General features: G+C 37.0%; 1 protein-coding gene across 1 annotated transcript in view; it reads left to right on the top strand.

The window, feature by feature from the left end:
* The window catches only part of LOC103046400 (titin), a 240,982-nt gene extending 215,589 nt beyond the window's left edge, over positions 1–25,393 (top strand). The window contains exons 6-26 of the mRNA XM_049482788.1: positions 1,689–1,982; positions 2,237–2,272; positions 3,981–4,277; positions 6,277–6,579; positions 8,081–8,135; positions 8,277–8,377; positions 8,649–8,732; positions 9,599–9,877; positions 14,970–15,251; positions 15,475–15,723; positions 17,263–17,373; positions 17,598–17,666; positions 17,745–17,795; positions 17,917–17,991; positions 20,271–20,342; positions 20,554–20,628; positions 20,720–20,836; positions 21,586–21,678; positions 22,121–22,213; positions 22,434–22,491; positions 23,794–25,393. Of these exons, the coding sequence (XP_049338745.1) occupies positions 1,689–1,982; positions 2,237–2,272; positions 3,981–4,277; positions 6,277–6,579; positions 8,081–8,135; positions 8,277–8,377; positions 8,649–8,732; positions 9,599–9,877; positions 14,970–15,251; positions 15,475–15,723; positions 17,263–17,373; positions 17,598–17,666; positions 17,745–17,795; positions 17,917–17,991; positions 20,271–20,342; positions 20,554–20,628; positions 20,720–20,836; positions 21,586–21,678; positions 22,121–22,213; positions 22,434–22,491; positions 23,794–23,800 (2,801 nt within the window). The 3' untranslated portion in view covers positions 23,801–25,393. The remainder of the gene's footprint in view (positions 1–1,688; positions 1,983–2,236; positions 2,273–3,980; positions 4,278–6,276; positions 6,580–8,080; positions 8,136–8,276; positions 8,378–8,648; positions 8,733–9,598; positions 9,878–14,969; positions 15,252–15,474; positions 15,724–17,262; positions 17,374–17,597; positions 17,667–17,744; positions 17,796–17,916; positions 17,992–20,270; positions 20,343–20,553; positions 20,629–20,719; positions 20,837–21,585; positions 21,679–22,120; positions 22,214–22,433; positions 22,492–23,793) is intronic.
* The last annotated feature ends 1,634 nt before the right edge of the window (positions 25,394–27,027 follow it).

The raw sequence follows: 27,027 nt of genomic DNA, 5'->3' as shown, positions 1-27,027 counted from the left end.
GGACTACTATTGAGGTAAAAAGAGGAAGACCTTCCATTAAAAGATATGGTGTCCTTTTCACATGCTTAATATGTCGTGCTGTCCACCTAGAAGTGGCTCATACTCTTAATACAGACTCTTGCATTAATGCTCTACGAAGGTTTATCTGCCGAAGAGAACAAGTCAAAGAAATAAGGTCAGATAATGAAAAACATTTTGCAAGCGCAAATTGTAAGCTAAAACAAGCCCTGCAAAGTTTGAATCAAAACAAAATACAGAGCAGGATGGAATAAAATGGACCTTTAATCCACCTTATGGAGCACATCACGGTGGCATCTGGGAACGTCTAGTACAGCAATTAAAAAGATCCTATTTTCTGTCACCAAGCAACAAACAGTTGATGATGAATGGCTCAGCACCATATTCTGTGAAATTGAGGCTATTCTAAATGATTGACCAATAACCCCATCTAGTGATGACCCCCATGATCTTGAAGCATTAACACCAAACCACCCACTGCTGTTAAAAGAGAAACCCACTTTACCACCTGGACTGTTCAGTAAGCACGAGACTTATGGAAAAAGACGTTGGAAACAGGTTCAATACATTAGTGATCTGTTTTGGAAAAGGTGGGCTAAAAAATATTCTCCTTTAATGCAGCTTCATCAAAAATGGCACAGTAGTTTCTCAGTAGGGGATCTAGTCCTCCTAATATACCTCTTTTCCACCAACAAACCTTTTAAGAACCGTCCCGTGTTTCCACTGCTCTAAGGAGTCACTCACTACTTATGTGAATCTGGGTGGAAACAGAAGTCAGGGGGCGATTTGAAAACAACACGGCGGAACCCGAGCTCCTTTTGAAACTTGTGCTGCTATCCTCGGTGGAGCACTGTTGATTTATTTTGATTCATTTTAACTGCTTCTGCTGCTCTTAGCTATGAATGGAGGTGAGGTTTGTAAACAACTTTACCCCGGAGACGCTTCAACGCCCCGCCCTTTGGCCGCTCGCATCACAGGTTCGCTGGTTCCAGACCAGCAAAGTTGTGGGGCCAGAACAGAACCGGCTGAGAACCTGTGATGCGAGCGGTGGAAACAAAAAGGCACCAGCACCGGCTCCCCTAGACTCATGGTGTATGGGATGAATTGTGTAAACTATGAACAATACTAAAGGGTTTGTGCGCAAAGTACGTGTTAAGACACAAACCAATGATCTGAAAAGGCCCATCACTAAGTTATGCCTTTCAACAGGACTAATGTATATGTGCAGCTGGACTTGCTTAATGGACAAATTAAAGTCTTTAAAATCTTTACATGCAAAACCTTAACTTTGAGATCTGTATTTAAACTGTGATGCTCTTGATTGGTATTTGGCAGTGATATCTAGATGGATTTTCATTATTTTCATTGTTACATTTTTTGTGGCAACGTCACAGACATTTAATATTTGGTTTTAATCCACTTTTTGTTCATGGCTTAGGCAGATGTGTGTTGATTTTTGACAAAATGAAATTGTTTCTTTACCACTGCAGTTCATCAATATTGTTCTCATAGAGATGTGTGAGACACTGTTATAAAGTCACTAACTGTACTGTGATTTAAAAAGTTTATACTATAATGTATAATTGTATCACTATAACACACTGTACTTTATACCACATTACCCAACACTGACTATGAGAGTTTCTCTGTTCTCTCCTCTCTTCTTACAGATGTACCCACACCTACACTGACTGTAGCTCCAGCCAGTACTGTGTTCACTGGAGAGTCAGTCACTCTGAAGTGTGAGATTACTGGTTATGATGGATGGAGTTATCAGTGGTATAAGAGGAATAATGGGGGTGAATGGTCTGCAGTGTATCAGTCTGTGTATTACACTGTGAACAGCAACACTCTCACCATCAGAGAAGATGCTGTGATTAATGGAGATCAGTACCGGTGTAGAGGAGAACTAAGTAACCGACCATCATCACAGTACAGTAACTCTGTTACACTCACTGTAAAAGGTGAGCTCATTTACATGACTTTAATCAATTTAACATTGGTAAGAGTATTATCTATATTTAAACTGACATTGTCAATATGTTACAGATCTTAGTGATTTCTTATCAAAGAATCTTTCAGGGTTTTAGAAAATCATAATTTTAATATTTTTTTATTAGTATAATTAGTAAAATGTATGGAGGTTTATGTAGAGTTTTAGCACTGCAGAGATGTTAGAATATTAATCTTCTCTATGAAATATTTACTGTTTTTACAGATTTACCCAGAGCTTTTTTTGGAATTCTTGATGTTTGTTTTAAATTTGAATTATATTTTTGTAATAATTAATTATGGTTTTGTAATGTTTAATTTTTTTTTTTTTTTTGTGATGACACACCTGTGATCTCATCACAAGGACGAAGGGTATATGACGTGGGGTAGTTTGGTGGAGGTGGTTGGAAACGGGAGCTTGGTGAAACACTTTTTGGCCACGCTCTTACTCATTCATTTCATTAAATGCAGTTGTATAGGATCATGGACTAAATCAGTTAACTTTTCATGTGTCACTGTGTCTGTGGATAAAAAAGAAATAATTTTAAATGCAACGGAATTGAAGAGTGTGCGTTAATTAAGCCAGGCCTCAGCGTTTTCACGTCAGAGAAGAAAAGGACAGAACACTCACTGTTTGGTATTCAGACGCTTTTGGTTGAGTCGACACATTGAGTGAATCAATGATTCAAAACAAGCCCATGTGTTCATATCATGTGCTGACCTCATGTACATACAGCGCGGAGAAACTCATGGACACATGGACACTACTTCAGAACACGGGTTTCTGACTGAAAATTGAGAAATCAGGCACTTAACGAGCCACAGAAATTTAAAGGAGAGATAATTATTGTTTTTCACAATTAATCACGGTTCCTCACCGGAGAGAGATTACGCTGCAGTTTTTAGAAACGGTAGGATTTATTTCTAGCTAACTAAATGCTTAAACCCACCGGGTGTTTGTGTAGAAAGTGCTGGAATTTTTTTGGTACAGTCCTCGGTGCGGAATGGTTAGAAAATCTGCGTGCGTTTGTCGGTGGGAGGTGCCGGTAACCAGGTAAGACGATTAACAACTTCAGAAATGACGAGCGCTTTTGGATATTTTAGATTAAAAAGATAAAATGTCTGTATCGTGACAGAGCCCCTGAGGATGGCAGTCAGGAGGCACACAGAAATACAGACATGGGGACTGAGTGAACTCAAAATGTACCTTTATTTAGGTTCAGATGCCCTCCACCAACACCCAAAAACAATTTAAAATGCTTACCCAGTGAGGCTCTAGCCGCTTCACTTGTGATTTCCAGTCTTTTAAGGGTCTGTTCTGCCTCAGACTTCTTCTCGCCTGTAACGTCTCTCTCGAGGAATTGTTAAGGCTGAATCTTTAAGCCAGTCCCAGCTGGCTGCTTAATCAGTCCTGATTCAGAAAAGCTGGGACCGGCAGTGGCTGTGTGTCATGGTGTGGAGAGGACCCACGACTCCCCCGCCTTCACATCACTAGTGCCCAGCAGTAGTTCAAATCATTGTTTCCCTTTTGTTTTCTTTGTATTTCAATGATTTGTATTAACAGTTAACAATGATTGTTGCTAATTGTCTGCACACGGTCTGTTTATAAATAAAAATAAGTCAAAAAATACATATTAATCTTTAAAAATTAGTAAAAAAAAAACAAAAAACAAACTATAATTAACTATTTACATTGCCAAGCAACGCTCCTGTGTGGCATGTTGTGTGTGTGGCTGAGGCAGCTGTGTGTTGATTTTTGACAAAATGAAATTGTATCTTTACCACTGCAGCATATTAATGTTGTTCTCATAGAGATGTGTGAGACACTGTTATGAAGTCAGTAACTGTACTGTGATTAGAAGAGTTTATACTATAATGTATAATTGTATCACTATAACACACTGTACTTTATACCACATTACCCAACACTGACTATGAGAGTTTCTCTATTCTCTCCTCTCTTCTCACAGATGTACCCACACCTACACTGACTGTAGATCCAGACAGTACTGTGTTCACTGGAGAGTCAGTCACTCTGACGTGTGAGATTACTGGTTATGATGGATGGAGATATCAGTGGTTCTATAAGAAGAATAATGGGGGTGAATGGTCTGCAGTGCCTCGTTATGAGTATTATACTGTAAACAGCAACACTCTCACTATCAGAAAAGATGCTGTGATTAATGGATATCAGTACCGGTGTAGAGGAGAACTAAGTAACCGTCCATCATCACAGTACAGTAACTCTGTTACACTCACTGTAAAAGGTGAGCTCATTTACATGATTTTAATCAATTTTACATTGGTAAGAGTATTATCTATATTTGAACTGATATTGTCAATATGTTACAGATCTTAGTGATTTCTTATCAAATAAGCTGTAAGGGTTTTAGAAAATCATAATTTTAATATTTTTTTATTAGTATAATTAGTAAAATGTATAGAAGTTTATGTAGAGTTTTAGCACTGCAGAGATGTTAGAATGTTAATCTTCTCTATGAAATATTTACTGTTCTCACAGATTTACCCAGAGCTTTTTTTGGAATTCTTGATGTTTGTTTTGAATTTGAATAATATTTCTAATAATGAATTATGGTTTTGTAATGTTTATTATTTTTTTTTTTGTGATGACACACCTGTCATCTCGTCACAAGGTCGAAGGGTATATGACGTGGGCTAGTAGAAACGGGAGCTTGGTGAAACACACTTTTTGACCACGCTTTTACTTATCAATTTCATTAAATGCAGTTGTATAGGATCATGGACTAAATCAGTTAACTTTTCATGTGTCACTGTGTCTGTGGATAAAAAATAAATAATTAAATGCAACAGAACAGAAGAGTGTGCGTTAATTAAGCCAGGCCTCAGCGTTTTCACGTCAGAGAAGAAAAGGACAGAACACTCACTGTTTGGTATTCAGACGCTTTTGGTTGAGTCGACTCATTGAGTGAATCAATTATTCAAAACAAGCCCATGTGTTCATATCATGTGCTGACCTCATGTACATACAGCGCGGAGAAACTCATGGACACATGGACACTACTTCAGAACACGGGTTTCTGACTGAAAATTGAGAAATCAGGCACTTAACGAGTCACAGAAATTTGAAGGAGAGATAATTATTGTTTTCCACAATTAATCACGGTTCCTTACCGGAGAGAGATTACGCTGCAGTTTTTAGAAACGGTAGGATTTATTTCCAGCTAACTAAATGCTTTAACCCACCGGGTGTTTGTGTCGAAAGTGCTGGAACTTTTTTCGGTGCGAGCTCAGTCCTCAGAGCGGAATGGTTAGAAAATATGCGTGCGTTTGTCGGTAGGAGGGGCCGGTAACCAGGTAAGACGATTAACAACTTCAGAAATGACGAGCGCTTTCGGATATTTTAGATTAAAAAGATAAAATGTCTGTATCGTGACAGAGCCCCTGAGGATGGCGCCGTGGCCACTGTGACCCGGCAGTCAGGAGGCACACAGAAATACAGACATGGGGACTGAGTGAACTCAAAATGTACCTTTATTTAGGTTCAGATGCCCTCCACCAACACCCAAAAACAACTTAAAATGCTGACCCAGTGAGGCTCTAGCCGCTTCACTTGTGATTTCCAGTCTTTTAAGGGTCTGTTCTGCCTCAGACTTCTTCTCGCCTGTAACGTCTCTCTCGAGGAATTGTTAAGGCTGAATCTTTAAGCCAGTCCCAGCTGACTGCTTAATCAGTCCTGATTCAGAAAAGCTGGGACCGGCAGTGGCTGTGTGTCATGGTGTGGAGCGGACCCACAACTCCCCCGCCTTCACATCACTAGTGCCCAGCAGTAGTTCAAATCATTGTTTCCCTTTTGTTTTCTTTGTATTACAATGATTTGTATTAACAGTTAACAATGATTGTTGCTAATTGTCTGCACACGGTCTGTTTATACATAAAAAAAGTAAAAAAATACATATTAATCTTTAAAAATTAGTAAAAAAAAAAACAACCCTATAATTAACTATTTACATTGCCAAGCAACGCTCCTGTGTGGCATGTTGTGTGTGTGGCTGAGGCAACTGTGTGTTGATTTTTGACAAAATGAAATTGTATCTTTACCACTGCAGCATATTAATATTGTTCTCATAGAGATGTGAGAGACACTGTTATGAAGTCAGTAACTGTACTGTGATTAGAAGAGTTTATACTATAATGTATAATTGTATCACTATAACACACTGTACTTTATACCACATTACCCAACACTGACTATGAGAGTCTCTATTCTCTCCTCTCTTCTCTCAGGTTTACCCACACCTACACTGACTGTAGCTCCAGACAGTCCTGTGTTCACTGGAGAGTCAGTCACTCTGAAGTGTGAGATTACTGGTTATGATGGATGGAGTTATCAGTGGTTCTATAAGAAGAATAATTGGGGGGATAATTGGTATGCAGTGCCTCGTTATGAGTATAACACTGTAAACAGCAACACTATCACTATCAGAGAAGATGCTGTGATTAATGGAGATCAGTACCGGTGTAGAGGAGAACAAAGTAACCGACCAACATCATCACAGTACAGTAACTCTGTTACACTCACTGTAAAAGGTGAGCTCATTTACATGATTTTAATCAATTTTACATTGGTAAGAGTATTATCTATATTTGAACTGATATTGTCAGTATGTTACAGATCTTAGTGATTTCTTATCAAATAAGCTGTCAGGGTTTTAGAAAATCATAATTTTAATAATTCTTTATTAGTATAATTAGTAAAATGTATGGAGGTTTATGTAGAGTTTTAGCACTGCAGAGATGTTAGAATATTAATCTTCTCTATGAAATATTTACTGTTCTGACAGATTTACCCAGAGCTTTTTTTGGAATTCTTGATGTTTGTTTTGAATTTGAATTATATATTTTTAATAATGAATTATGGTTTTGTAATGTTAAATTTTTTATTCATATTTTTTTTTGTGTGATGACACACCTGTGATCTTGTCACAAGGTCGAAGAGTATATGACGTGGGGTAGTAGAAACGGGAGCTTGGTGAAACACACTTTTTGACCACGCTCTTACTCATTCATTTCATTAAATGCAGTTGTATAGGATCATGGACTAAATCAGTTAACTTTTCATGTGTCACTGTGTCTGTGGATAAAAAATGTATAATTTTAAATGCAACAGAATTGAAGAGTGTGCGTTAATTAAGCCAGGCCTCAGCGTTTTCACGTCAGAGAAGAAAAGGACAGAACACTCACTGTTTGGTATTCAGACGCTTTTGGTTGAGTCGACACATTGAGTGAATCAATTATTCAAAACAAGCCCATGCGTTCATATCATGTGCTGACCTCATGTACATACAGCGGACACGTGGACACTCCTTCAGAACACGGGTTTCTGACTGAAAATTGAGAAATCAGTCACTTAACGAGCCACAGAAATTTGAAGGAGAGATAATTATTGTTTTCCACAATTAATCACGGTTCCTTACCGGAGAGAGATTACGCTGCAGTTTTTAGAAACGGTAGAATTTAGAATCAGTCCTGATTCAGAAAAGCTGGGACCGGCAGTGGCTGTGTGTCATGGTGTGGAGAGGACCCACGACTCCCCCGCCTTCACATCACTAGTGCCCAGCAGTAGTTCAAATCATTGTTTCCCTTTTGTTTTCTTTGTATTTTAATGATTTGTATTAACAGTTAACAATGATTGTTGCTAATTGTCTGCACACTGTCTGTTTATAAATCTATTAAATAATAAAGTAAAAAAATACATATTAATCTTTAACAATTTGTAAAAAAAAAAAAAAACCCTATAATTAAGTATTCACATTGCCAAGCAACGCTCCTGTGTGGCATGTTGTGTGTGTGGCTGAGGCAAATGTGTGTTGATTTTTGACAAAATGAAATTGTTTTTTTACCACTGCAGCATATTAATATTGTTCTCATAGAGATGTGAGAGACACTGTTATGAAGTCAGTAACTGTACTGTTATTAGAAGAGTTTATACTATAATGTATAATTGTATCACTATAACACACTGTACTTTATACCACATTACCCAACACTGACTATGAGAGTTTCTCTATTCTCTCCTCTCTTCTCACAGATGTACCCACACCTACACTGACTGTAGCTCCAGACAGTACTGTGTTCACTGGAGAGTCAGTCACTCTGTCGTGTGTGATTAGTGATTATGATGGATGGAGATATCAGTGGTTATATAAGAAGAATAATTGGGGTTATTGGGCTGCAGTGTATCAGTCTGTGTATTACACTGTAAACAGCAACACTCTCACTATCAGAGAAGATGCTGTGATTAATGGAGATCAGTACCGGTGTAGAGGAGAACTAAGTAACCGTCCATCATCACAGTACAGTAACTCTGTTACACTCACTGTACAAGGTGAGCTCATTTACATGATTTTAATACATTTTATACTGGTAACAGTAATATCATCTATATTCAAACTGACATTGTCAATATGTTACAGATCTTAGTGATTTCTTATCGAAGAAGCTTTCAGGGTTATTGAAAGAAGTATAATTTTAATATTTTTTTTATTAGTATAATTAGTAAATGTATGGAGGTTTATGTAGTTTAGTTTGAGCACTGCAGAGATGTTAGAATGTTAGATGTTAGAATCTTCTCTGTGAAATATTGACTGTTCTCTCAGCTTTACCCAGAGCTACACTGACTGTAGATCCAGACAGTACTATGTTCACTGGAGAGTCAGTCACTCTGAAGTGTGAGATTACTGGTAATTGGAGATGGAGATATCTGTGGTATAAAGGCAGCAGTCAGATTACAACATCTACAGATAAGACAAACATCTTCACCATCAGTTCAGCAGCAGATCAGGATCAGTACTGGTGTAAAGGAGAGAGAGATAACATACTTTTCAGTTTCCCAAAAGTTTCTTAGCACTAAGATGAATGTTTGATGTTCAAGTGAGCTTCACAATGAGCACTCTCTCTCTCCATGTTAAGATGTTATTATTGCTAAGATGCTTTTTGGAAACTGAGCCCAGATCAGCAGAAACCCAGATTCAAGATGAATACAATTCAGTTGTGTCCTTTTTTATTAAGACCATTAAATTTTAACTTCAAATTTATTAAATCTGATTAGTAATGCAATAAGTCAGAGAGAGAACACCAGATTGAGGCAGTGAAGATCTTCAGGAGCAGCTTAATGTTAGAGATGTTAGCTCTAAGTTTTTCAGAGGTAGACCTACCATAGCAGGAATTAGGCAGTTCTGAAGTCTAAAATGTAAGACGTTTTTTTTTATTGTAATTGTATTAAAACAACACAAACAGGTTATATTGTTTTTTTTTATTTATAAGAAATAACCAGCACAAGACTGCTGTAATATAACATAAAGTTATCATAGTAATGTACAGTAAAGAAAGGCATTTTCAAGGTATTTATTAAAACTCGAGCTCTAATGTTTAATCTTATTACACATTATTTAAACATCTCAAAGTGTTCACTGCAGCAGATGAATGTATTGATATTAAGAACTGCTGTTATTTTAAAAAACACTTTTCACTGCACTTCATACAAGTCAATACCATTACCCTGTTTAATGTGTTACTTAATAAAACTGTTCTTTATTTCCAACTGCAGAAAAACCTAAACCTGAACTCACATCAAGTCTTAACGGAGCTGCACTGATAGGAAACCCAGTGACTCTGTACTGTAATCTGAAGCAGTCTGCTGGATGGAGGTTCTACTGGTTCAAACACACACAGACCCCTGAGAGTGAGACCACCACTGATACACACTCCTCCTACACCATCAGACCAGTTAATGTCTCTGATGGAGGTCAGTACTGGTGCAGAGCTGGGAGAGGAGATCCAGTCTACTACACTCACTACAGTGATGCACTCTGGGTAAACGTTACTGGTGAGTAAAGATTTTCTATAAAGTAATATCTAAGGGTGCCGAGTGGTCCTGCGGTCTAAAGCGCCGCCACTATGAGCGGGAGGTCGCAGGTTTGAACCCCAGCTCATGCAGCTTTGCCATCAGCTGCTGGCACTCTCTCCCCATCACACTCAAAGGTGGCGCCGGGCGGCACGAGGCGTCTGTGAGCGGATGTATCGGAACCTAGCCGCTGTCCTTTCCTTTGAGCACGCTAGCTGTTTAGGCAATGATTCATCAGCAGCAGCTCGAAAAAATGGGTGACTAACTTCACACGTGCCAAAGGAGGCGTGTGCTCGTCCACACCCTCCTAGGGTTGCAGGTACCCCTGGTGATGGGGACGCATAAAAGGGTAACCAAATTGGGAGAAAATGGGGAAAAAAATCAAAAAAATAAATTATAAAAAAAAAGTAATATCTAAACTACCTCTTTAACAGAATACCTCCAAAATAAAGTACAACTTTTTTAGGGCTGCACAATATTGTAAAAAAATTACATTGCAAATGTTATTTTTTCTGCGATATATATTGCAATATTAAACAATGCAGGGCCCATGACGTCACCAGCCCCACCCCCACCCTGTCTCGCGTCCGGACCAAACAAGAGCTGAGTCAGCGCCAAGCACTCAAAACCCGACTAAAACAGCAAAACAACAGTAATGCCCTTTTTTTAAGGTAAATAGGAGTGTTTTTCTGGGATTAAAAGCATAAATTTAGCTGTAACTTGAAATATCTGCGCCACAAAACTGTGCTGGACTGAAGTGCACAGCTGGATTTACAAGCACGTAAAGCGAGGTAACTGCATGGTAACCGAGAAGTGTGAGGGGAGCGCGAGGGGGGAAGGAGTAAACAAAAGGTAACCGCATGGCCTCCATCAACATGGCTGGACATCTCGCACTTCTCGCGCAGGCAGCAGCAGCCTGTCACTTACACAGACACAGAGACATCGCTGTGTATCTGCTTCTTGTGTCAAGAATCAAAACATTGCAACATGATGTGTTTGATTTAGTTGCCTTAAGTGACATCGCACGTCCTGCGATGTAACTATTGCGCATGCGCACATCATGATTTTGTGCATATTTAGGGAAAAAGATCATCTCATTTTATAAAACACTGACACGTATTCAAAAGCTTTCTTTTGCAAGTCAAGCCCAATGGGGAAAGGTCTTTACTTAGTAGCATATTAAATTTTACTTGTTTTCTCTTTTGTCACTTTTATCAAAAAGGGCACCATTTTATTTATTTACATTTGGTTTTAGAGGGCGTGTTTATTTAATTATTTTTTAAGTTTGAGGGTGAATTGTGTCAGTAGGTAAACTATGTTGGAGAAAGCTTTCTAAAAGTTACTGGATGTTCTCACTTGCTTGCTTTGCTTGTTTCTGGTTGCACTTTAACCACAAAGGGGAAATTCAAGTAAAAACAAAATAATTAAAAACTTGTTTTTAACCATTTCTTTGTCATCTGTAGTTTTAGTATGGGGAAATTTTTTTTTTAAATCAGAAATCTGATTTTTTAACAATAAATCAAAGATTTCTTTTGGGCCATATTGCCCAGCTCTAAAATTAACTACTAAGAAATGATTACTAATAGATAAGAGGAGCTGAATTTATAAAGGACACATTCCTTGATCTGAGAATTACAGCTGTTTTAATGATCACCTTACTAGGTTTTGATGAGATGGTTGTCTAGGCTGTGTAGTTTCTGGTGCTGCCATGATGTGAAAACAGTGTCACACAGGTTCCCGGGCAGCCTGGGAGAGCGACCATTAATTCATATTCCATCATTTTGGACCATCAAAGTCACACCTACCCCACATCTGGAAATCATCTTATTTGGTCTTCCAGAACAGTAATACATGCCTATTTTCCATGTATGGAAGATGCTTTCATGATACACATGGCATAGAGAGCTCAACATAATGCACAAAACACTTCTGTCGCAATACTGTATGAGTCCATCACCAAGTGTGAGAGAAGAAAAATGGCGGGGTCAACAAAAACAAACAAACCCCATACAAAAGGAGAGGGTTGAATAAACTGCAGAACTAAATACACTTTATCTGCTAAGCTGCCACTGTTGAGATCCTGAACACAGCAAATTACCCTCTGTGCTCAGAAGTGCCATTACAAGTCTAATCCTGCACTCCGCTGCTACAAACCGGATTCCAAAAAAGTTGGGACACTAAACAAACTGTGAATATAAACTGAATGCAATGATGGCAGATGGCAATATTTTATTCGTTATAGAACATAGATGACAGATGAAAAGTTTAGTCTGAGTAAATGTAACATTTTAAAGGAAAAATATGTTGAATCAAAATTTCACAGTCTCAGCAAATTCCAAAAAAGTTGGGACAAGTTGCAATAAGTGGTTGGAAAAAGGAAATTGAGCATATAACGAACAGCTGGAAGACCAATTAACACTAATTAGGTCAATTGACGAAGTGATTCGGTATAAAAAGAGCTTCTCAGAGTGTCAGTGTCTCTCAGAAGCCAAGATGGTAAGAGGGTCACCAATTCCACCATTGTTGCGCAGAAAGATAGTGCAGCAATACCAGAATGGTGTTACCCAGCGTAAAATAGCAAAGACTTTTAAGTTATCATCATCAACCTTGCATAACATCATCAAAAGATTCAGAGAATCTGGAACAATCGCTGTGTAAGGGTCAAGGCCGTAAAACTCTACTGGATGCTTGTGATCTTCGGGCCCCTAAACATCACTACACCTCAAATAGGAATGCCACTGTTCTGTGGTCAGATGAGTCACGATTTGAAGTCCTTTATGGAACACTGGGACGTCATCCGGACCAGAGAGGACATGTTCAGGTTCCAGAACAACATATGCTCCCATCTAGACATCATCTCTTTCAGGGAAAACCCTGCATTTTTCAACAAGATAATGCCAGACCACATTCTGCAGCAATCACAACATTATGGCTACGTAGAAGAAGGATCCGGGTACTGAAATGGCCAGCCTGCAGTCCAGAGCTTTCACCTAAAGAGAACATTTGGCGCATCATAAATAGTAAGGTGTGACAAAGAAGGCCCAAGACGATTTGACAGTTAGAGGCCTGTATTAGACATGAATGGGAGAGCTTTCCTATTTCTAAACTTGAGAAACTGGTCTCCTCTGTTCCCAGACATTTGTTGAGTGTTTAAAAAAAGAAGGGGGGATGCCACACAGTGGGGAAAATGGCCTTGTCCCAACTTTTTGGGGATTTGTTGACGCCATGAAATTTTGAAACAACATATTTTTCCCTTAAATTAATACATTCTCTCAGTTTAAACTTTTGATCTGTGATTTGTGTTCTATTCTGAATAAAATATTGACATTTGCCATCTCCACATCATTGCATTCAGTTTTTATTCACAGTTTGTTTAGTATCCAAACTTTTTTGGAAACCGGTTTGTAATTTCTACACTAAGATATTAAAAGTGAAGAATTTCACTGTATTAATTACATTTTAAAATAACAATGGAATGTACTTGGGATTGGTTTTTGCTCATTTTACACATTGCTTATTAGATAACTCATTAGCTAATCACAAAGGTAACATTAACATGTAATAAAATAGTCATTATACAACACCTGTTATAAACAAGTCTTTTATTGACATTTCATCTGAGTACAAGTACAGTGCAATGAATTTATGTTTCTCAGGACAATGCAACATAGAGCAATAAATAAATTACAGGCATGAGATAATTTACAGACAGGACTGTGCAGTACTGACACAGTACAGTCTAAAAGTGTAGTGAGAATAGCAGTTACTGAGAATATATAGTTCTCATAGAATGAGCAACAAATATTACTGATTGGTATAGAGACAGTTTCTATGTGGGACAAGCTTTCTTTTTGTCATGGCGACCATATTATGTGGGTGTGCGCCTCACGCAATAGTCTCAGTCTGACTCTCAGATTACGGTAATGGTGACCGGCATACCGTTTGTAAAAACATTTGTCTATAAGAATTTCAAACTAAATGTCACCAACAGAAGAAGTGCAGACTGCAAACATGAAGGATGCTGGTTTCACCACATCATATTTCATCAGACCTGAAAACTCACCCAGTGTCACGCCTGGCCCTGTTTCCTGTCTGTCCTCGTGCCTGTGTTGTCCCACGTGACCCGTGCCCCTGTGTTCTGTCAGTGTTTTTCCACTCACCTGTGTCCATTTGTAGCTCCGCCCCTCATTAGTCAGTCCCCAGGTGTTACCTGTTCTCCTTCCCGCCTTGTGTGTATATTTAAGGATCTTTGTCATTAGTGTTTCTGTCGGTTCTTGTGCGTGTATACGTCTGTCACGGCTGTGTTATATCCCGTCTGTCTGTTAGGCTCCTGTTTCGCCTGTTTTGGTTTGATTTATGTTTTGTTTTCTGTTCTATAATAAATGATACTTGCATTAGCGTCCGCTCTCCTCGTCCCGTCCTTCACACAGCGTTACACCCAGTCACAGTAGCGCGTATGGACAGTTAGCAAAAATGCTTAGCTCAGAATCAGCTATGTAAAGTTAACTTGGCTGCTTACCTGAATATTTGAAATGATAAGTGAATGTTAGTTTGCTTGTCACACTTGTTTGCATTGAGTGGGGTTCACATGACGTGAAAAGGTTGGTAACATTAATATACGCTCTGCTGCTATCTACTGCTGCTATCTACCATCTACTGGCTAACGTTAAAAGTAGATAAGTACATAGCTTTACTGTTGAATTACACTGTTGGAATGAGGGGATAGATGAATGTGTTAATTTATAGTAGATTTAAAATATGTTCTTAGGCTTTTTCGGGCCACTCTTAAAAAAAATAAAACAGTTCACTTTGAGAGTAATGTCATAATATTATGAGATTTAAGTTTTATTATTACGAGAATAAAGTTGTAGTATTTTGAAGTAAATGTTGTTCTTACTGCTTGGGCTGCAGTTTAAGAGCGGTTTAATTGCTGGCCTAAAACAAAAATATAATAACTCTTAAACTGCAGCTCAGCTACTTATATTGTGAATGAAACATGAATGGAATTTGACATGTTGTTATACCTGTATGTAGCAGCACCTTATAAAACAATATGTTTTCTATGGATTTCCAGCTTTATCTCCTCCAGTATCTCTGATCGTCAGTCCCAGCAGATCACAACACTTTACTACTGACTCTCTCTTACTGATCTGTGAGGAACAGAGTAGCTCTACTGGATGGAGAGTGAGACGATACTCTCTCAGTGAGAGTAAGGTGTCAGAATGTTCATCAGGCTGGGGATCAGTTACAGGATCTACATGCAACATCAGCTCCCACTACACTAATGACACTGGAGTGTACTGGTGTGAGTCTGAATCTGGAGGAAGCAGCAGTGCTGTTAACATCACAGTGCACAGTGAGTCTGCACTATTCTAAGCTACACTAATAGAAGGTCTGAGTACACAGGTCAATTAATCAAAATGCATATGATCAATCAATCAAAATGTTTTATTTTCAAAACTGCAATAATAACACTCATGAAGACTAATAAAATTAGTGTTCTGTAAAAAATGCTGTTATTGCAGTTGGTCCTGCATTGATGCCTAAAATACATTTGTCTTATTACTTCTTTCCTACAGATGGTTCTGTAATTCTGGAGAGTCCTGTTCATCCTGTAACTGAGGGAGATCCTCTGACTCTACACTGTTTATATCGTGATCCAAAGTCCTCAGATCTCACAGCTGATTTCTATAAAGATGGATTATTACTCCAGACCCAGACTACAGGAGAGATGATCATCCCTACTGTCTCAAAGTCAGATGAAGGTCTCTACCACTGTAAAATCCCAGAGAAAGGAGAGTCTCCACAGAGCTGGATCTCAGTCAGAGGTGAGAAAATAATGTTATTAATATGTTGTTTACATATCTAACAGTAAACAGTATTTTAGCCATTCATGCTTCAATAACTGTGACTCCAAGTAGATGAAGAAATAAGTATATAATTCCCAAACTAATTATAAAACATTATTAATAAAAATGTTGTTGTCTTCAAAAAGTTTACAATTGCTTTTTTATGCTATTCTCTTATCATTATGTCAGTGGCATTTAAAAGTCTTACAATTACAAAAATATCGTATATTGCAATAATTTCTGGGATAATATATCGTCCACAACATTTTCTTATAGTGACAGGCCTAATTAGAGGTGTTACAAATACATCACAATACATATATTTGAAGGTCTAGTTGTTTTATCTATCAAAAACTATGCCTACAAGGATTTGTGGGTAACATTTCACATTTACAGCACTATAGTAAATCAATTATTGTTTTGTCCATAATATTGTCCATAGTGTTGTCTCTTTTTATCTTCGTCCATTTTTAATAGTGCTGTCTTCTGTTAATTCATAATTAATCTTGACACTTTACCTTTTAATGCAAATTGACTTAAAATGCTGTAGTCTCCTCCTACCATCTATATTCACTCTGTCTAACCACTACCTTTAACCTGGTAGTGTAGCGTGTCTGTGGTCTGCCTGTCATCAATAATTGGTGAATCCCCCCAATGTTTTGTGTGAAACTGACCAATGGACACTCAGGAATTCATTAAGACATGCCCATCATGCCAGAAACCCGTCAATCTTCATCAGAGGGAGCTTTATTTTACAGTTATTTTATTTTGCAGTGCTTTTGGAAATCAGCAGTAGAGTCTGAGGGGGGTTGATTCATACGAAAATATAAAAATTAAGGATTCATTATAAATTACATTACATATATTTTATTATCTCTCTTCCAAAGTACAGGAAAGTACTAGTATTAAAATATGATAATCATTAATAATTAATTTAATCGTAATTTACTATAAATACAATTATTTTTAAAAAGTATTTGATATAATTAATAAAAATGTCATTTATTTTTTATCTAATACAGAATCATAAAATATATTTTTATTTATGTTTAATTATCCACAATTAAAATTTTAAATCATAAGAAGAAGGAAAAAATTTGATTATTAGTGATTATTCAGAGAATACTGTTGTGATTAATTACATTATTTGTTTAACAATTGACATCACTAGCTTTTTATTTTCTCCATTGTTTGAACCCTATAGCTGCTCACCACACTGTAAAAAAGGTTTTGGGATAATTAGATATGTAGAAATGCTGTAAAATAGCTTGGAATAAACTCAAATGGTAAATTGCTTTTCATTCAAAGTTAAGAACATTTTTCCTTTTCCTGTTAAGCCACCATTTTGGGGATTTATGATTTTCATTGGACAGTAACGAGATCCAATATATACTAAAGATCACAAAAATCAAATATATATATATATATATATATATATATATATATATATATATATATATATATATAAATTGTACAATTATAAACCCTAATACAAATTATTATCTCTTTCAATCTTAGATTCTACTTCATCTAATATTTCACCAGTAGTATTGGCGCTGGGACTGAGTTTAACCCTGTTCCTCATCATCATGCTCTGCGTGTTTTTTTGCTACAAGAAGAAGAAGAAAGGTTTGACCGTTTATTCTTTGCACGTATTGTATGATCATTGTGTTCATGCTGCTCGAATAGGGATGATTTGTGTAAACCAGGGTGTACTTTTAAGAAATTAGAATAAGTCCTTTATATTGGGCAAATATTGAGAAATTTAAAACATTTTAAATTTTAGAGAATTTTCAGTAAGCTATGATTTCTGTGTACGATATGTTTCTGATTTGTTTCCCCACCAAAAAAAGGAAATCAGAAAGATGCCAGTGTTTCTTCAGTCCAGAATCAGAATCCAGGAGCTATTCCACTGCAGGCTGGTCGGTCCTCATTACTCTCATTACTTCTTTATTATTATACTAGTTAACCATATCGCTTAAAGATATTTCTTTTAATAGGAAATGATCACATTTATGACGATGTGGGTGCAAAGGAAAATAATAACACAGGTTGGGGTTACTTTAGTATCTCAAATACTTTTCAAATATGTTTTAAATAAAATGCTAAATCTTGTGTTGTGTAAGGTCACAATGTCTCGTCTCATGTCTGTAACTGTGGATCTGGTTCTAGAGGATACTGAAGCTAACGCCAGTGAGGTAACTTATACACAAGTGAAGTTTTCAAAAAAGAAACTCAAAGGGAAAGGTAAGAACTTTACAATTGTCTAAGCAAGTACATTTTATATGGAGGTTCCAAAAAAAGCAATTATAGAGTATTTTAAGTTGTTTTTGGATGTATAAATAGTAGTGGCATAATGGGTCACAAAGCGCAATATTTTAATCAGATCAGGGTTTTTGAGCCTCTGATTGGATAATTTTTTTGGATTAGCAAAAAAAGAAAAAAGGAGAAACAAATTTGAGACAGTACATTTTAGCTTTCAATTTAATTGATTTTTTTGTGGGTTTCTGCCTTAGTTGTATTAGTGATTTCCTTTGATATAGTCTGTTTATTAATATTATTTAATTTTATTTTGATATAGTCTGTTATTTTTCAATTAGTGACTTATCCAGACACGCTGTCATGTACTGATGACTTTTATTTTGACACAGCCTGTTTATGATGTAGCAGTTGTGTGAAGTGATTGCCGTTGCCTTGTGTTCCTTTTTTATTATTGTTGTGATTTCATTCTACAGTTAAAGTGATAACAGGTGCAAATGAGATCTTGTGCCATGTAAAGACTTGCCAACATGTACGCATTTTGTGTGATGGGAACGCATTTTAGCCTCCTAGTGCGCATGTACGATGTGCTTAAGAAAGCATAACGTTTGATCTTGCATTTCACCAGTTTTAGGGCGTTTTCACACCAGCACTATTTGGTCCGGTTAAAACAAACTCTGGTCCGTTTGTAACTTTAGTGCGGTTTGATTGAGCAGGTGTGAAAACAGTAATCGCACTGGGGTGCGGATCAAAAGAACCGGACCGAGACCAGCTGGAGGAGGTGGTCTCGGTCCAGTACCAAACGAACTCTGGAGCGGTTCGCTTGTGGTGAGAACGTGATCCGGTCTCGATCGGATCCAGCTATTAAATATAAGCCATTTATTTGAGCTAAACTGCTGATAAAGCAAGCACAGTTTAAACTGATATATTAGCCAGATAACGCTAATTACCACAGCTGTGAACAAACACTGTGTCCATGCACGTGCTGTCTGCGCTGCATTCACTGCTCACAGCAGTGTGACTCTGTTTATTATGTATAAATCTGCGCTGCACGTAGAAACACTGTGTTTAAAAGTGCAGCGTTTCAGCGTTCAGTGTTAAAGCACAGATATCTGCGCTGGAACACAAAATCTTCTCGCTGTATTTACTTTTTTCGTATATTTATATTTAACGTATTCCCGTGTCAGACAGCTCTGACCAATCAGAGGACGCAGGCTGCTCGCGTGGTTTATTGATGCGCATTTTGGTGCGTTTACATTTATGCCTATGTGAAACCAGACCGAACAGAGCGAGAAAACGCTCCAAGTAAACGAACTCATTAACTGATTCTGACCAGAGAAACGAACTACAGGTCTGAAAACTCCCTTAGTCAGGTTGTCACTGAAGTCGATTGCTTTTAGCCAATCAGAGTGGATTTGTACTCATAAACTTATTTCAAGGTTGATACATGTATTAAATTATGTGAGAACTTGCACACACCATGACACCTATTATCACTGCCTGGCCAAAAAAAAAGGTCACACACTCTAATATATTAGGTTGGAGTGCCTTTAGCTTTGATTGCAGCATGCATTCACTGTGGCATTGTTTCAATGAGCTTCTGCAATGTTACAAGATTTATTTCACCAAGATCTTGCAGCAGCATTGATGATGGTAGAGTCTGACCACTGCACAAAGCAGCTCTTCTCCTTCCAGCACATCTGTAATATTCTCAATGAGGTTAAGGTCTGGACTCTGTGGTGAACTCTCTCTCAATCCATGTGTGAAAATGATGATCTCATGCTCCCTGAATCCTGAACTCTTTCACAATTCCAGCCCCATGAATCCTGGCATTATCATCTTGGAATATGCCCAAGCCATCAGGGAAGAAACAATCCATTGATGGAATAACCTGATCTATATTCAGTATATTCAGGTAGTCAGCTGAACTCATTCTTTCAGCACATACTGTTGCTGAACCTAAACCTGCAGACCAACTGCAGCATCAACCACACATCATTATACTTATAGTTAAATCCAGGTGGAGTTTTATTTTTGCCCAGGCAGTGTATATGCAGGTACACTCACATTACTATTACACACAAATGTGACTTTAACACACATGCTATTACATAACCTGTAAAACTGTAATAAATCTGAACCAATGCATACTTCACCAGTAGTTACATTGTTATTACATGGATTGTTAATGTGTAACTACACATTTATAAAAGACACAGATTATGAAGTGGTACCGTCTTCTCTAATATGTGTGAATCCTGTTATAGATGATTCTGAGACTGACGCCAGTGATGTAACTTACGCCCAAGTCACGCCTAAAAAGAAACCCAAAGGAAAAGGTAAGTTTTCCTTTGCAGTTTACTAATTAAGCAGACATTCTGATTTTTACTCATTTTACATTAATTGTCTATTAAAGTAGAGTACAGAATATTAGTTAAAATTTTGAGCTACATAATTTTGAAATTGCCATAATAGTATTTATTTCTAGAATGAAAATCGTATTTCGCAATTAGTGTCTTCAGTGTAAGTCTAAACTCATTTCTTTATTAGACAAGGAAGCGACTGAGCCAAGTGATGTGACTTATTCCCTCATTCAGATGAAAACCTTGACACCTTGCAGTGAAGGTAAGCACACACCACACAAAACTGGATGTGGAAAAATCTGCCTTTCATACTATTTGATTAATGATTCCTTTTTTTTTTCTTCTTGTAATAGATGAAGCCAATCCTGGGCCAAGTGATGCCAATCCTGGTCCAAGTGATGCCAATCCTGGGCCAAGTGATGTCGTTTACTCACAAATTCAGATAAAACCCAAGAAACCCAAAGTTAAAGGTGCACTAAACTCTCTGTATTTTTCCTCTTTGTGTCTTCCCTCTACATCAGCACACAAACAACTTCCATCTCTCATTTTGAATGGACATCCTATTTGGAAGAACACAAACGTGTAATGCTTAAGGCCTCATGTGTTTTTATGACAAAACCTGGTTTTAGTAGAGCAGTCAGGCTTGTTGTTGGTTCCTCCTGGTGAAAGATTGAGTAATTTGTGACCTGTGTCACGGATCAGTTGTCTAGTGTTCAAACAAACATGACTAAAATATTCCTGTTTACAATACAAGCTGTGTAGTGTGAAGAACACATCGATCTTATGGCTCTGAAAGTTGTGTAGTGTGAACCCAATCATGATTAATAGTTACTGAAGACAATGTAGTTACAGAAAAACAATAAAAGATCATAAGGTCTCTATTCATTCAGCTTTCAAATAATAAACTCAATTGTTTGTTCATAGACTTACAATTTGTTAAGCATTTGTTTGCTTGTGGGCAGTATATTAATTATTGTTGGGATTAGTTCGTAGAATGATGAAGTAAAGGCAGAAATGTCTGTTTTTGGTATTGTATAACACACACACTTAAAAGGCTTAGTAATATATAAATAATATGCAAGTGATCCAGATGAACAATCTACATTCAGTAGATTAAGCAGATTTAAAAGTTTAATGCAAAATTGAATTTGTTTATCATTTAGACTGTGTGTCCATGTTCATATATGTAGATGTTAACCTGAGAACATTTTTATTTTAGATGTTAAAGCTGAACCCAGTGATGTGACTTATGCTGAAATAGATCTGAAGGACAAGAAGAACCTAAAGGAAAATGAGAACAAGCTGCAAAAGGGTAAAGTTAAAAATAAAAAACAGAATTTAATGCCAAATACCTGTCAAAATATTTATATTATTTTCTTTGAAATTTATGACGAAATCTACTTAAAACAGAATCTTAAGTTAAATTTGTGGGATTGTGATTGGTATTAACAGTAGAATAAAGTTCTTATATAAAATAAACAACAACATACGCTATGTAAGTACTGGGACGCCTGCTCATTCACTGCTCATTCACTGCTCATTTGTTTTTTAAATTAAAGGGATTTAAGTTTTAAGAGTTTATCCTGCTTTTATTGGAGTAACTATATCTATTGATCAGGAAAGACTTTTAATAAATTTTTTAAACACTGAAGATTTGATTGCATTCAGCAACAAGAGCAGTAATGAGGTCAGGATACGTTGGATGATCCCCACCCAAACTCAACCTGAACTTGTGAACCTTTTTGACATGTTAGATGCTGATGCTGGACCTAGTGATGTGACTTATGCTGAAATTGATCTGAAGGACAAGACGAAAACAAAGAAAAAACCTCCTGTTCCTCCCAAGGGTAAAATGACCTTTTATTACAAACAGAATTAAAATATATTGTCGCTGTCCAATAAAAAAACAAGTATCTCTGAACAGCAAATTTACAGGAGAGGGATACAAATTTGGAGATACTTATTTTTCACTGGACAGCGACAATATGTTTTAATTAGCTTTTGCCTAAAAAAGCGCACTTTCTTATTTTTGATTGCTGTTAATTGAGTGTGATTACTCTCTGTTAGGGAAAGGCTGTGCAGCAAGTAATACAGTCTACTCTGAACTGAAACAGAACCTACAGAGGTAAGATCAGGATCATCAAAAATTTACCTACAGAAAAGTCAAGTTTACATATTAAGTCTTGGGTCATGTATTTTAATATACTAAATGTTGTAAAATATTTTTATATGTAATTTCTTGTAATGTAAAGGTCATTGTATTTCAGCAGCCCTTTAACATCATATTATTATTATTGGCTGCATCACTTCATAAAAGTGTGCTCAGACCTATAAGTATTTTGTTGGGACAGTATATTGTCCCAGAAACAATTGAGATTAACAAAAGTATTGTGAAATAATATTTTTAAACTGTTTTACACCACTGATATAATGAAAATAGCATAACAATGAAATTACACTGTTACAAGAACTTTAAACATTTGATAATGAGGAGGATTTGTACAAAAAATGGCTGTAATTCTAAAACCTTCATAGGATTTTTCTATTGTACCCATTGAATTAAAACTGAACGTCTGCACTTAGTTTAGTTGCATCTCATTTGTTTAATTTTAAATCCAGTGTGGTGGCACACAGAGCCCAAATCATGAAGATTGTGTCACTGTCCAAATACAGTATGTATGGACTTAATTGTAATTCTCATCACTGGCCTAAACCTGCTGTTTATCTTACCTTGTTAAATAGATACACGAATAGTTAGGGGCAGGCAGGGGCAGTAACAATACAGCATGGTCATAAACGATAAATCCAGCAAAATGAGGGCTAAGGCAAAAGTGGAGTCAAAAATACATCAAGGTTTGGCAACGGAATAAACAATAGAAAGGGCAAGGCGAAGATCAAGAGAAAGAAAAGCAAGTTGCTAACAAAAGGCAATAAACAAAGGAAACGCATCATAGAAGAGCTAGAGAACTAGATTCAATACTCTGCAAAGAACAGAGCAAAATGAGGGGTATATCTACTAGATAGGACAGGTGGATCCAATTAGTAAGTAGGAAAGCGGGAACGCTGTAGCGTCTTGTGATCAGCTAAATCAGGGAAGTTTGGCATAAGTGCATGCTGGGAAGTGGAGTCCTTGATTAGTAGTTCATAGTCCGGAGCAGGCAGAATGACAGCATCAGGACTGAGACATTGACTCTCTGTCACTGTGTCCTAAGCCACACACTTCAATACTTTACTATAATTTATATTCCTTTAATAAATTCACTGCCAATGCTTTGAATTATGCTCTCTGTATTTCTTGTAACTGCTGTGCCCCTAGAATTCTGAACAGTTCTGAACAGTGCATGTGCCTGAGTGTATTTGCCTTGATACAATCTAAACTCTGTAGAAAATAAAAAGCTCTAATCTATAATCACTTCTTCATTTCCAGACCCTAAATCTTCAGCACGGATTTGAAACTGAAACGGAAACAGTGCCATGAGTGACCAAGGTCTTCTAAACTGTGAGAATATTAAGAACAGTACTGTGCATTTTTTAGGCACCTGTGAGACTTGTAAAAAAGAATGTAAAAGCTCTTTTTCTGGGCAGAAAGTGTTTATTATTCTTTCATATAAATAATATCAATAATATCAATACAAAAATATGTGTAATTTTACATCACTTTGTTCATTAAAACATCTCCATTGTTCTCCTCATTGGAGTGTAGTATATATTTTTTTTGTAGATCTCATTGTATAAGCAGCTGGTTTGGTAAATAAGTGCTTAATAATGGTAAATCAGGTGAGCTGCTGATGGAATTGAACAAATCCACTGGGGCACAGTCCAGGAGAAGCCTGGATCTAAGACTTGTTCTTCAGACTAGCTCTCAAGATCCCAACTACTTTCTTCAAAATGTGAAATGTTTTAGCTACATCTGTTCTAATGGGATCTGCAGTTTTTACAGCAAACTTAATCTTATTACTGAGATAATTGATTTATAACAATGAGCTTACGTGCCTAAAACATATGCACAGTACTGGTTGTTGTAGAGGTTTGGTGGGAAGGCTGCACAGAAAAAATGGTATTGCAATATTAGGTTGTTCTGTAATATTTATTGCAGTGTAAAAAAATACAGAAAATTTAAGCTGATTGTTCCAGAAGTCAAAGATCCAATGTCTAGATTTTAATAATGTCCTACATGTATTAAAGATTTAAGTAAAAATAATATTGGACAGAGATAATCTGAGAAAAATAAGATATTGGAACATGATGTGTATAATTTAATCATTTTATCTTGCACTGTGACATTGCATTAGTGATACTGAAATTATATATACAGGGGTTAGACAATGAAACTGAAACACCTGGTTTTAGACCACAATAATTTATTGTCCTGACGGACAGTTCTGGTGGAAACAGGAGAGTTGAGGTGCAGACAGCTTCCTCTTGCATCCACAGTTAATCCTGTTGGATGTGGTTGGTCCTTCTTGGTGGTATGCTGACATTACCCTGGATACCGTGGCTCTTGATACATCACAAAGACTTGCTGTCTTGGTCACAGATGCGCCAGCAAGACGGGCACCAACAATTTGTCCTCTTTTGAACTAACTTGCTAATTGAACCTTCACACTCTGCTCTTACTGGTGCAATGTGCAATTAATGAAGATTGACCACCAGGCTGCTCCAGTTTAGCCATGAAACCTCCCACACTAAAATAACAGGTGTTTCAGTTTCACTGTCCAACCCCACTATAAATATATAGTTCAGTATAGTTCAGTATACTCCTGATTAAAACTTTAAAGGGTGCAGATAGAACATGATTAGAAAAAAAGAGTTTGCTTTGTCTAGATCAGACCAGCTAAATTCCATTTGATCCATGTTTAAATTTGATCAGAGTTAAAGTGAAAAATTAAGCATTGTGTGGCGACCCTAAACGCCCTATTTGGCTATTTACAAAGAAAAAATAAATAAATAAATAAAACTAAACCAACTACGCCACCCCTTGGTTTATACCTAGAGCAAAGGGGAGCTCTGTAAGTAAAAATGCACACAGGTCACTTTTAAGAAAAATAGAAATATTCTTTATTTGGTCACAGGTTAACTGACACGGTAAAAGATTTTATTAAAATGAAAAAAAAAAAGGATAACAAACAAACCTTTGGTAACAAAATAGGACATATACCACAACTAAGCTTCAGGCTTCTAGTTAGGGTTTGGATGCTATTACATAAAGTAAACAAAATAAGGGAACACTGCAAATCAGTAAGAAAAATCAAAATAATAAATGGTAGATAGTGATACTTTCCACTACAAATCCAAAGTTCAGTGACTACACACCACTCCAGTACTATACAAATAGCATTCACTTTCCTAAGCTTATCGCCCACAAGTAGCTTAGTTGGCCAGATCTAGACTTTGTTACCAATAATAGAACATAAACAAAAAAAAAAATAAAAAAATAAATAAATGCTCTACCAAGAGTTCTGAGCAGCACATACACTTATTTTGTAAAAAGAAACAGCAATTGCTGTAAAAATACCTTTACAAGAAACGTCTAAAAGAAAACATCAGCTAAAAGAAAACAGCAGCTAGCCATATTAAACGAATCTGGCATCTGTTAACACAGAGGGGCAAGAGAATAACACGTTTAAATTACAACATTCACATTATTTAAACCACAGAAAACAAACACCAGCTAAGCCAGACAATATAAGAATATAGGTTACACATTATTCAGCTAAATGTTGATATACATACCCCACACACAAACAGCACGTTTTATCGTTCTCCCAGTCAGTGTAGTAGCACGGCGTACTGCAGTTCAGCTGAACATAAAGACAAGGGCTGGATTACTAATTAAAATTTAGATATAAATGAGTGGAAAGGTAAATTAAACAGCCACAACATACCTGTCGTTAACTTCAGAGCTCTCTATATTACTCAGTGCCGCGGCACACTCACGCCAGCACACATACCCAGCCGCTCCAACCAGCACCTCAGTCCCAGTCTAGTCCTAAAAACACATACTGTGCTAAGCCACGATATACTAAAAATGCTAACCAGGTGCTCAAACACTACAAAATTAAGTTAAAAACACACCTTCTACTCCCGGATTGCTGCTGTACCTCGCGCTGAACGCCGTCAATAGTGCTAGCACCGCTGCTCATGCTAACCAGGACCCCCATAGCTGCCCATATACCTGCCCTTCTAGAAAACCCGGGAAGCTCGACCAATGCCTATTCGAGGCAAATTATACACTGTTCCCAGTCCCACTGGCTACACATTGCAAAATATTAAAACATATTATTTCAGTATTTTATATTAGTAGTACTTTTGTTCTACTTTTCTTTTAATCTTGTTCTGATGTTAAACGTGTCTTTATCATTTGCTGAATATAACTGAGATGTATCTTTATTTATCTCTAGATTTGAGAAATTATTCAATATTCTGAGCCTTTTGCTTTGAACTGCAAGTGAATGTGTTTGCATGCACTGCATAATCTGATTATTATCAGAATATTAGAGTTTACCAGAAATCCGATCAATGTGTTTACATGGATAGTTTACATGGACTACTTGAATAATCAGATAACTGCAGAATTCTGTTTATAATCGGATTATAAAGTGCACGTAATGCATTAGAGTATTGGGTGCTATGTAGCTTTAGCTGAATATGGTGATTTCTT

Source organism: Astyanax mexicanus, chromosome 8, assembly GCF_023375975.1.
Source record: "Astyanax mexicanus isolate ESR-SI-001 chromosome 8, AstMex3_surface, whole genome shotgun sequence".
Taxonomy (NCBI): Eukaryota; Metazoa; Chordata; class Actinopteri; order Characiformes; family Acestrorhamphidae; genus Astyanax; species Astyanax mexicanus.
The sequence above is the reverse complement of the archived record's forward strand: the minus strand, read 5'-3'. Positions and strand labels throughout refer to the sequence as shown.